The following is an 11,090-nucleotide window of genomic DNA, read 5'->3' on the forward strand; positions in this document are numbered from 1 at the left end:
AGGAGCCTGCGCAGCCGCCGGCGCTGAACGGCGCCCTCGCTCCAGAGAGCTGCGCTGCCCCGCGGAGGAGTCACCGAGCCGAGGAGTGGAAGGTGCCGCGCAGGACCCTCGCTCCCGAGCTGGAGGGAGAGGTGAGGGCCGGCCAGTGAACGCAGGGCAGAAGCTCTGGTGATGGTGCTGACACAGGGGATCTACTCCTCTTCTGCCTGTGTACAGCGAAACTTCCTCCCAAGCCTAAATTGCAGCATTTCCTTATTAGCCCCGGAGGCTATTCGGGGCCGTGAGGGGATGATGCGCTGCAGCGATCTCTTTGCTAGCTGATTCTGCTAGTATTCCGTGCTTCTCTGAATGTTCTGTTGAGAGTGTGACAGAGGCTGTGTGATCTGCGCGTCCTGCTACTCCGAGGGGCTGGTCTTTGTCCAGAAGGTCTGTGTTTTAACTGTGCTATATACAGTCAGTCAAAGCTGCTGCTGCCTTTGCTGTTATGATGGGTAACTCCCGAGAGAATCCTGTCCTGAGCAGGAAACCTCATCTTTGGCCTTCCTTAATCCTGCTTTCTGCACTGTGGAAGAGAGTTTATTTTTGTAGCATCTTCATGGCTTAACAGCTGAAGTGAACTCTAGGCATAGCATTCTTTTTATCAGCTATAAAAAAAGGTACAATGGAAAAGTCAGTTTGAAAGTCAGTGCAAGTATAGTGGTAGTTTTCTAACTTGATGCCAAACGTCCCAAATATGCTGACTAGCAGGCCAAAACGCTCATGCATTTGTGTTGGGAGATAGGTTAATATGGTTGACTTATAATTAAGGAGTGTCTTTTTTTTTTTTTTTAAAGGGTATATGGACCGTTGGGATACTGGCTGTATACAAAGAGGCAGAAACAGAACAAATACTGTGTCAGGCCAGTCAGCTCAATTAGGGAAATACCCCCAAGACAGTAATTATACTCATCTACCTGGGCAAAGAGATGAGAGATTTGGTGGATGGATTTGGAGGGTTCCTCAGTCAAGTAAGAATAAACCAAGAAACCAAGGTGGACAGACTAACAGTGAAGCCACAGGATACTGGAATGAACAAGAAAATGAGGGAAGGAGAATGAGGCATCCAGCTGGACAAGCACATGAGATAGCCAGAAGACTCTGGAATGAGCAAGAAAATGAAAGTAGGGGAAGGAGGTATCAAGATGGACGAACACCTGAGAGGGCCAGAGGACTCAGGAATGAGCAAGAAAATGAAGGGAGAGGAAGGAAGAATCAAGGTGGACAAGCCCAGGAAGAAGTTAGAGGGCTGAGGATTATGCGGGGAAATGAAGGTAGAGGAAGGAGAATGCACTCTCGGGAGAATCCTTGTTTCTACCAGAACCCAACCCCAGGTGGTGCCCAGCTCAGTGAGCAGCCTCAGCAAGCCAGAAGGATTGGCTATAAATTCCTAGAAAGTCTCCTCCAAAAAGACCCTTCAGAAGTTGTCATCACACTTGCTTCCAGTTCAGGTTTGAAGGAACTTCTCTCCCAAACGGAAATGAAACCCAGTTTCCTTCAGCTCGTTTGCCAGGTGCTTCAAAAAGCATGCAGTTCCCGAATGGATAGACAGAGTGTCCAGCAGCTTCTCGGAGTGGTGAAAGACTCCAACTTTCTCAAGATCTGTCTGCCACAGTATGTGTCTGACATGATAACAGAATCAGTCCCTGCCATACGTCATCAGTACCCTCTGCATATCAGCAACATAATTTTGCTACTGCAGGAGCTGGTCAGTGTTTTCCCAGCCAGCTCTATGCAAAAAATCTCCGTTCTCTTGACGGTTTTGCCAGTATCCATAAATGCCCTGAGAGCTTCTGGTGTGGACATCACAGAAGAAATAGAGAAGAATCTAAAGAAAGTCCAGATGCTTGTGCAGCATTTGCAGGAGAAGAGACACGAAGGCACGCTGAGGGCTGATAACTATACGCTTATGCAGTCTTGGACTGACGGTCAAGAAGAAACTTACCGTACAATGACCATTTATCCAACATATAATGAGGTACATCGTGATGAAAAACCCCTTCTGCGTCCCAATATTGTTTCTGGGCGATATGAGAGCACCAGCATTTATCTTGACACCCATTTCCGGCTTTTGAGAGAAGACTTTGTGAGGCCCTTAAGGGAAGGTATCTTGGAGCTTTTGCAGAACTTTGAGGACAAAGGTTTGAGAAAGAAAAAATTTGATGATATTAGGATCTACTTTGACACACGGATTATTACCCCTCTCTGTTCCCCAACTGGTATTGTTTACAAGGTCCAGTTTGACATAAAACCATTGACGTTTGTACGGTGGCAGAATTCCAAGAGACTGCTATATGGGTCCCTGGTCTGCATGTCGAAAGACCGCTTTGAAACGTGCCTTTTTGCCACTGTTTCTAATCGCGATAATGCAGATCTCGCCTGCGGGATTGTGCAGCTGTGTTTTACTGCACAGAGCCAGGCGCTGCTGGCAGAGGTTCATCCCTCAGACTCCTTCCTCATGGTAGAGACAGCTGCCTACTTTGAGGCCTATAGGCATGTGCTAGAAGGGTTACAGGAAATCCAGGAAGAAGATATCCCATTCCAGAAGTACATTGTGGAATGCAGTGCACAGGTGGAGAAGCCAGCATACCTGACAATGAATACTGTCTACAACTTTGCACCCTTGATGGAAGATTCCCTATCGGGTGATAATACACACCCTGATGGTTTGAGAAGGCAAGATGTCTTTGTTCTAGATCCCAAGTGGTGGCCGTCAATGGAAACCTTGAGATTAGATGAGTCTCAGATGCAGGCATTGAGTCTTGCGCTCACCAAGGAGTTGGCTGTTATCCAAGGACCTCCAGGGACTGGTGAGAAACATTTGCTTTAAGTCTCTATTATTTAAGGAGTTCTTCTTGGTTCCCCTATTTAGGAAGATAATCTTCAGAGAAAACCAGCTGTACTGTCTCCAAAACTGTAGACCCATGCCTAATTGTTGCTTGAGTAGCCCAGTTAGCGTGAGCTGTGGAGAAGGTTAAAATATCCTCAAATACCCATATCTGATCTTATGTGTTGCCAAACTAGGGGCAAGTAGACACCAACTTCGCTGTTGGCTCTGCTTGTGTACTGGGGTGAAAAAAATTCAACCGTGTTTGATAACATGGTACTTCTTGCTGTGCTTGCAAACATCCTGTTTGTCTTCCCGGCATGTTAGAACGTTTGGGTGTTCAGCCCTGATCCTCTGTGTCAGTAAAGCATTAGAAGATTAACTGTAGTTAATCTAATTAACTATAGTTTTAAATGGTACCTGAACTCAACAAGCACTACTGCTTGTATTCCACTAGTATGTAGATGTTTCATGTGCGGCCAAATATCGTATGAAGCCGCTATCAGCATGGGCTGGGGGAGGCAGTAGCAGAGGAAACCTTGGGTCCAGGTCCAGTCTGTTAACCAAAAGACAACATTCTTGCAAAGCAGTGCTTTGCTCAACTACAGCCCATAAAGACAGTGTCACGGTACTTTGTATTTCGTAAACTAGTTAATTCTGGGGTCACCTCTCTTGGCACAGACCAGATTTGCAGCCTAGAAGGAAGTCTTTTACCTGGTTTTGGTGATCGTTGTGTTTCAAGGTACTCTGTAGAGGGTGGATTGTCCTTTCCTGATTCTGGGCTTTTTTTGCAGGGAAGACTTATGTGGGATTGAAGATTGTTCAGGCTCTCCTAACTAACAATCATGTGTGGCAAAGCACTGTCCAGAAGTCTCCCATCCTTATAGTCTGCTACACTAACCATGCACTGGACCAGTTCTTAGAAGGTAAGAGTACCTGATAAGTATGGTGGAGGTTCAGGTATAAATTACAGTATAAGTCTTACTCTGCTCATCTTCTGGCATGATGATCTGCTCTTTTGGCTTTTTCTAGTGACTCTATCCCTGTTGATACACAGTAAGAAAACTTCACTCAGACCAATCCAGTGTAGCATTTGCAGACAAAGGGTGTTCCCCCTACCCCTTGTCCTACTACAGAAAACAGACTTTGCCTCTTTGGTACTAACATTTCTTTTTCATTCCCAGGAATATACACATTCCAGAAACGTGGGATAGTACGTGTTGGGGGCAGAAGTAGCAGTGAGGTCCTGAAGCAATTTACCTTGAAGGAGCTGAGAAAGAAATGTGATTTCCGATACAACTTGCCAATGCATCTCCGTAGAGCCTACATGAAGGTATGTGCAGGCTTCTCTGGAGATGATGGGACTGGGTTGTCTGTGCATTGAAGGAGCTAACTAAACTTCTTCCACACCTTCCTTCACCCTGTCTTACACTGAAGTCAGCCTCTTAATTCTTCTGTCCTTGTTCCCTTTATCAGTTTCCTGTTCTGCTGTTCTGTTCATCGTGCTCAGAGAGTACAATGATGCCTCCTTTCTCTTTGTTATGAGTAGATAACCAGTGAGATGAAAGAGGCTGAGCAGGAGCTGCACGAAGGAGCAAAGCACCTGGAGTGCACAACATACGGAGTTCTGCATGAGCGCCAGTTAGAAGCATGCATTGCGCCCCAGCACTGGAACAGTCTGATGCATGGCCTGGTAAGAGAGGCCCCTTCTGAGTAATTCAGTCCCACCAAATGCTTACTGCCCTTCCTGCTGTTGAGCCTGAGGTTCCCCAAGCACATTTCCTATCATCGCTTGGCTGCTAGGAAAGTGAGGGAGTGAATAGCAAGCTGTGCCAAGTGACAGTAATCTAGACCTGGCAGGTCAGGCAGGGGTTTTAAATTGTGCTCCTTGGAACTGCAGAGATTCTAAGAGATCTTTATCAGCATAAAAATACAAGTGCCAAATGAAAGCCTCTTAAACTGAAAGGGTGGAGGGATGTTCTTTCTGAAGATGCGAGTCTGCTCAGACTTTCTAACTCTGGAGGGAGTTTCTAACTCTCAGGGAACTTGTCCTAGTTGCCTGCTGCTGCAAGGTGCTGCTTTGGCATCGTCTTAAGACTATGAAGTGCAATAGGCCTGGCTGATTTGATTTTCCTTATATTAGGATGATGAGGAGTTTTACTACAATGCTGCACAACACTCAAAGATTCTGGAGTGGCTGGGCCTTGGTGTAACTGTCTTTACCCAGAACGCTGCAGAGAATATAGGGGCTGAGAATTCAGGTAAAAAAAAACCAACCCAAACCCAACAAACAGACAAAAACTACCCCTCATCCTTCACTGGTGTGTTGCCTAAGCAGTGCTTGTGTGCCAGAGAAGAGACACCGCTATCTCACATACAGTGAAAGATGCATGATAATGTAATGTAGTGGAAAGAAGATTAACCCTAATTTCCACATAGTGATCTGACTGCTGCGTGGAGATTCTGCTAGAGCAGCTGTGAGTGGTGACTCTTACAGGTGGTCAGCAGGAGAGAGAGGAGGAGTGGGAAGGTGAAGCAGAAGAGGAGCTGTTGGAGATCCCAGAGGAGGCTGACCTGATTCAAGCTGACAGAGTGATTGAGGATGAAGAGGCAGCAAAGCCTCGGAGAAGGAAGGAGGAAGAGCACAGAGCTGTCCATGAACTAGCCAGAGTGATGTTGGCTATGAAGCTGGAGGACCAGGAAGAAGGAGCGACCCAGCTACAAAAGGCGGCTAATCAGTGGGAGGTAACTGCATGCAGTAACATGCTCTGGCTCGGCTTGACTGTGTAGAGAGCAATGGGAATGCTAATACAGAAGAATCTTTGTGCTGTAACTGCTTATCGGGGAACTCTTTCTGCTGCAGGTAACTGCTGCCCAGAGGAAGAAAATGAAACAGAAGATGAAGGCTGAGCTCTGTAAGCCAAGTGCAATGACAGAGTTAGAGGCCAAGGCTATTCAGGATCTGTGGCGACTTGACTTAAGCTCCCGCTGGAGGCTTTACAGGTGACAAAGCTATTCTGCAGGGTCTGTCAGGCAAATATTTCCAAGGACTGTTCCAGTTTGCGTATTATTTCTGTCAAGCCACGATGTTTCTGTCCATCCTTACTTGAACATGCTTGTTCTTACCTTCCCTGTATTGCATGGACAGTGCTGTCATCTCCACCGTGTCTGTTTGGAACTAAGTACAGATGCTAATAATCTCTTGTTCAAAAGATATAGAGGAAGTTTTGAACTGAGTCCACTCAGAACCTCTGGATCACTATGCTATTCCCCTTGCTGTGTGTGATAATGGCACCTTCTTTTCAGGCTTTGGCTGCGGACCTATCAGGGGTTTATTCGACGGAAGATTCTGCAGTATGAACAGCAGTACCAGGCAGCAGCAGAAAGGCTGACAGAACTAAGGCTGCAGGAGGATCTCTGCATTCTCAAGGAGGCCCAAGTTCTGGGGATGACAACTACAGGTGCACAGCAGTTGGGAAGCCAATCAGTATCGCACTGCATCCAGTAATGGTTAAAAGACCTCATTGCCAAAAGATCAGTATCACATGCTGCTTGACAGGCCTGGGTTAGGCTCTGCATTAAGTCTGCAGCCTTTTTAATCATTGACTCCCTTTGCAAATGTGGCTATTGTGCAAGCTGTACAAATAACTGCATGAGCAGTTTCTGTGCACTCTTGCCCAGCAATCTTCTAACACAACTACTCCTGAGTAAAGCACCGCTCATACCTCCACTGCTATCCCCATGCTTGCCCTTCTGGTCATGATGGTGTAAAGGTCATTGTAATATGGCCCCTTTGGAGACACAGTTTGAGGTTTATTTATGTGCATTGGTCAATGAATTGAGTAGGTATTTTATGTCTGAGAGAGCATTGGGAAAGGGCCAAGGCAGATGTAGGACTCTAATCCTCACCCGTCTGCCCTAATAAGTCTTTGTATGGGAGCCATCCTTGGTATGGTGCTAGTTTAAAGTTTAAAAAGCTGAGTCTTGATATAGGGAGTCTTGGGAAGAACCCCAGTTTTTCTGGTACTCAGCCTACTTGCCCTCCCTGAAAACTCTAGTCATCCTGCCTGCCTGTGATTATGCTCTGCTAAGGTTTATATTCTCTCCTTGCTCAGGTGCTGCCAAATACCGTCAGATCTTGCAAAAAGTTGAGCCCCAAATTGTCATTGTAGAAGAGGCAGCAGAGGTGCTTGAGGCTCACACCATTACTACTCTGAGTAAAGCGTGCCAGCATCTCATCCTCATTGGAGATCACCAGCAGGTAACATCCATGACCAATGCCGTTAACTGCTGTGCAAGTGAACTAGAACCTTTTAACCAACGCCCATATGTGAAACATTGCCAAGACTTACTGCTCCCCAGCCTCCACAGATACCACCAGTCTTGTCTCCTGTAGTTTTGGAGTAGAGCCCCTGTGTGACTTGTCTTACGGTTTTACGTGTGCTCGTATCCACTTCAGTCATGACCACATCTCACTTTGCTATTTAGCACTTCAAGAATCCAGTCTCTGGCCTTTCTGTGGGGGGCCAGTGACAAGAAAAAGAGACGAGTGAGAAAGCTTACTAATACACAGGAAACATGCTAAAACATGGACCTCCTATCCTTTCTCTTTCAGCTGCAGCCTAGTGCAAATGTATATGACCTGGCCAAGAACTTCAATCTGGAAGTCTCTCTCTTTGAACGGCTGGTGAAAGTCAATTTCCCCTTTGTCCGCCTCAAATACCAAGTGAGGAAGAGCTATAAAAAAACTCCAGTGCATTTGCATTTCTATTGTTTTAAGTTTGCAGTACGCTTAGCCTAAAAGCAGCCTAAAAGAAAAGAGTGTGCTATTTAACTCCTGGGAAGAATGGTAAGAGCTATCAAACCACCACAAACAGTGTCCCAGAGTATTTCCAATTATTCAGGGATGTTGTCCACAGCACTATGATTCCTGGGGTTTAGTGCAATGAACGTGGCTCACTGTGTCATCTGAGACTTGGAGACTGACAGCGAAAGAGGGTAGGGGTCGGGAGGTGCTGCCTGCTTGACTCTTACTGGAAAGTCATCCTTGTCTTGTATTATTCAGCCACAAGAACAACAGAGTATGGACAGGGAAGTCTGGTGCTCCTTCCTCAAGACTGATAAAGCTGCTTTGTGTTTCAGCACCGCATGCGTCCTGAAATTGCCCGGCTTCTCAGTCCTCATATTTACCTGGAGCTGGAGAACCATCCCTCTGTCCTGAAGTATGAGAACATAAAAGTGAGTTTTCAGCAATCCAAGCAATTGCTTTTGTCCCCTGTTATTAGCTAAAATGAGTTTCTATAAAATACAGTGTTCAAGGTTTTAAAATTCTTAGATCAAGTTCAGTTATTGAAATTTATGCCTGAATCAAGGAAATGCGTGATACAGAATTTGCAAGTAATTTGTAATTCTTCTGACATTAGTGATGGCGGACACTGGAAATTGATCCAGTACTGATAACTTTAAAAGAACAGTGAAAAATGGAAGAAGGGACTAAAAGAATCGTAGGCGATTGGAAGCTAGGAAGAAATCTTAAATGAAAGACTTAAAGCTTATTATGTGAAACTCCGGTGTAAGATAGATGACTTGATGACTGAAACTCTCCTTTCTTGGGTTCTCTGGGCATTTTACCAATATGCAACATCTGCAAACAACATCTATTCAGTTTAAAAGCATGAAGCAATCATTTATTGGCTAACACACGCAATAAACAGCTAGAACTTAAGTTACAAGCATATACTTGCCACTCCATAAGACACTTGAAGAGTCTTTGCTAGAGTCAGGCAGGTATCAGCCAGAAGCGCCAGCCTCTGCTTCTTCCTTAATGTTACCGACTTTCCATCTTCACACTCACTTCCTGTTTTCTGGTTTGTATTTCCACACCCTGGTTAGGGTTTCATATCTCACCATGTCGGTGCTTTTCTTGCATCTTTGAAGTACTAACAATCATATCTCTGTCTGTAATTTAACTGTTCCTATCTTACATAGCCTTGTTCTGTGTTCTTGCTCACAGCCCTCTCTCAGCAGTTAACTGTTGCCCCAGAAGTCTGAGGCAAGGTTGCGCTGCTGTGTTCTACCAGTGCTAGGTCTTGGATCTCTGAAACACAAGCGACTGAATACTCTGGGAGAAGGAATTGGAGGTGGTTACAGAAGGAGGATGATTGTGGTAGCTTAGCCTATGTAAATCTCTCTTCGTGAAAAGACAGTACTTAATAGTTAAGCTTTTTAACTGGATGAGGAAAGCAAACTGAAAACCATAGTAGAATGATGAAGCCAGACAAGAGAAAATTAATACTGAAGATGATTTAATTACTACAATAAACTGTCTGGGCAAGTGGCAGAAATCCACTGGAAATCCAAATCAGGTATTTTGTAGAAGATGCTTTAGTTAAACAAAAAACGCCCAACCAAATGAAAAACTAACCAACAACGAAAACCCCACCCAAAACACACAACGATTTAGGAGATCACACAATTTTACCCCCAGTTCTCCTGTGCAAAGCTATTCTGGAGAATTTTAGGCTTCCATCTGGCCTTGAAACAAACTCGAGATACAAAAGGCATCAAAACTGAATCTTCCCATCTCGTACAGTAACCAATACAGGTGATCACTGAATTAAATTGCACAGCAGTGGACACCATGCCACTGTGGACACCTTGGAAAAGCAGAGATCTGTGTTTGATCTACAAAACCTGTTCTTTCCTCATAAAAACAGTCTGGGTTTTGGCACACAGCCCAAGAATTTCTTTTCAGTGGAAGAATTCCAGTTAATTAGGCAAAAATTAAAGGTCCCCGCTAACTCAAGGCAAATGGGATTTATGAACAGGTAAGCAGGCAACACTGCGCCCCTGGAGCTGGTGAGTGCTGGAGTCCTCAGAGTTCCTAGTTTTCCTGGTGGAAAAGCAATCCTCCTTGCCTCTTTGTTTTTTCTGCGATAACAGAGAAGTCATGGGTTTTGCTAGGCAGTTTTAGCAAGTGTTAAGCCCTGTTCACTGGTAACTTACTATCTTTTTCCCCACAAATGGAACTATGATGCTTTGAGAAATGTTACTAGCGCTTAACCTTTTCTTTTCTATAACCTGAAAAGGTAGAGTAGAAACCCTGAAAAGATAGGGAATAGGAACTGATTTCATGTCAGGATGCTGAAATATCACTAATAAGTTGAAATGTGATGAATAAGCTTGGATTCCTATCTGATGAATATGCTCTGGAAATTGGAGAGGAAATTGTGTAAGTGTGCAGCAACTGCTTTCTGCAGTCCTTTCCTGGAGGGTCCTCCTGGCTGCTGGGGGCATGGAAACAGGCTGCAATGACAGAAGCTAGACTTCTGTTCCTGACATGCCTTTCTTTTGTTTCAGGGGGCCTTATCTAACATCTTCTTTGTGGAGCATGACTTTCCTGAGCAAGAGATCCAGGAAGGGAAAAGCCACCAGAACCTGCATGAGGCCCAGTTTGTCGTGGAACTGTGCAAATACTTCTTGTGTCAGGGTTATCTACCTTCCCAGATCACTATTCTCACGACTTACACTGGACAGCTGTTCTGCCTGCGTAAGCTCATGCCAGCCAAGACCTTTGCAGGTGTGAAGGTTCATGTAGTAGATAAGTACCAGGGGGAGGAGAATGATATTATTCTGCTGTCTCTTGTGCGGAGCAACAGAGAGCAGAGAGTTGGGTTCTTACAGATCCCGAATCGGATATGCGTCGCATTATCCAGAGCTAAGAAAGGGCTGTATTGTATTGGAAATATGAGAATGCTTGGCAAGGTTCCTCTCTGGAGCAAGATTATTCACACCCTGCAGGAGAAAGGTCACATTGGCCACTCATTGGCGCTCTGCTGTCAAAACCACCCTGAAACCAAGACACTGGTATCTACAGCAGCAGATTTCAGCAGAGTCGCAGAAGGAGGCTGTAGTCGTCCCTGTGAATTCAGGTTGAGTTGTGGACATGTTTGCACAAGGGCATGTCACCCGTACGACATACAGCACAAAGAGTATCGATGTCTGAAACCTTGTCAAAAGGTGCTCTGTGCGGCTGGGCATTGCTGTCCACGGTCATGTTATGAGCCCTGCACGCCATGTATGGCGATAGTAGAGAAGACTATTTCTAAGTGTGGCCATCGGCAGATGGTACCGTGCTCTACTCCGGACAGTGAGTTTCTTTGCCAAGAGCCTTGCCCGAAAAAGTTAAACTGTGGGCACACATGCAAGGAATTCTGTGGGCAGGAAT

The 11,090-nt window shown here is 45.4% G+C and overlaps 1 protein-coding gene across 1 annotated transcript in view; it reads left to right on the forward strand.

Annotated features, from left to right (window-relative positions):
* Positions 1 to 1,093: 1,093 nt before the first annotated feature.
* Positions 1,094 to 11,090, forward strand: part of ZNFX1 (zinc finger, NFX1-type containing 1) — a gene marked incomplete at its 3' end in the record, with an annotated part of 11,612 nt that continues 1,615 nt past the window's right edge. The window contains exons 1-12 of the mRNA XM_010145557.1: positions 1,094 to 2,846; positions 3,658 to 3,789; positions 4,048 to 4,196; positions 4,413 to 4,565; positions 5,007 to 5,124; positions 5,361 to 5,608; positions 5,727 to 5,866; positions 6,170 to 6,324; positions 6,979 to 7,124; positions 7,479 to 7,589; positions 8,006 to 8,101; positions 10,223 to 11,085. Coding sequence (XP_010143859.1) covers positions 1,094 to 2,846; positions 3,658 to 3,789; positions 4,048 to 4,196; positions 4,413 to 4,565; positions 5,007 to 5,124; positions 5,361 to 5,608; positions 5,727 to 5,866; positions 6,170 to 6,324; positions 6,979 to 7,124; positions 7,479 to 7,589; positions 8,006 to 8,101; positions 10,223 to 11,085 — 4,064 coding nt within the window. The remainder of the gene's footprint in view (positions 2,847 to 3,657; positions 3,790 to 4,047; positions 4,197 to 4,412; positions 4,566 to 5,006; positions 5,125 to 5,360; positions 5,609 to 5,726; positions 5,867 to 6,169; positions 6,325 to 6,978; positions 7,125 to 7,478; positions 7,590 to 8,005; positions 8,102 to 10,222; positions 11,086 to 11,090) is intronic.

This window comes from Buceros rhinoceros, unplaced genomic scaffold (assembly GCF_000710305.1).
Source record: "Buceros rhinoceros silvestris isolate BGI_N320 unplaced genomic scaffold, ASM71030v1 scaffold37371, whole genome shotgun sequence".
Taxonomy (NCBI): domain Eukaryota; kingdom Metazoa; phylum Chordata; class Aves; order Bucerotiformes; family Bucerotidae; genus Buceros; species Buceros rhinoceros.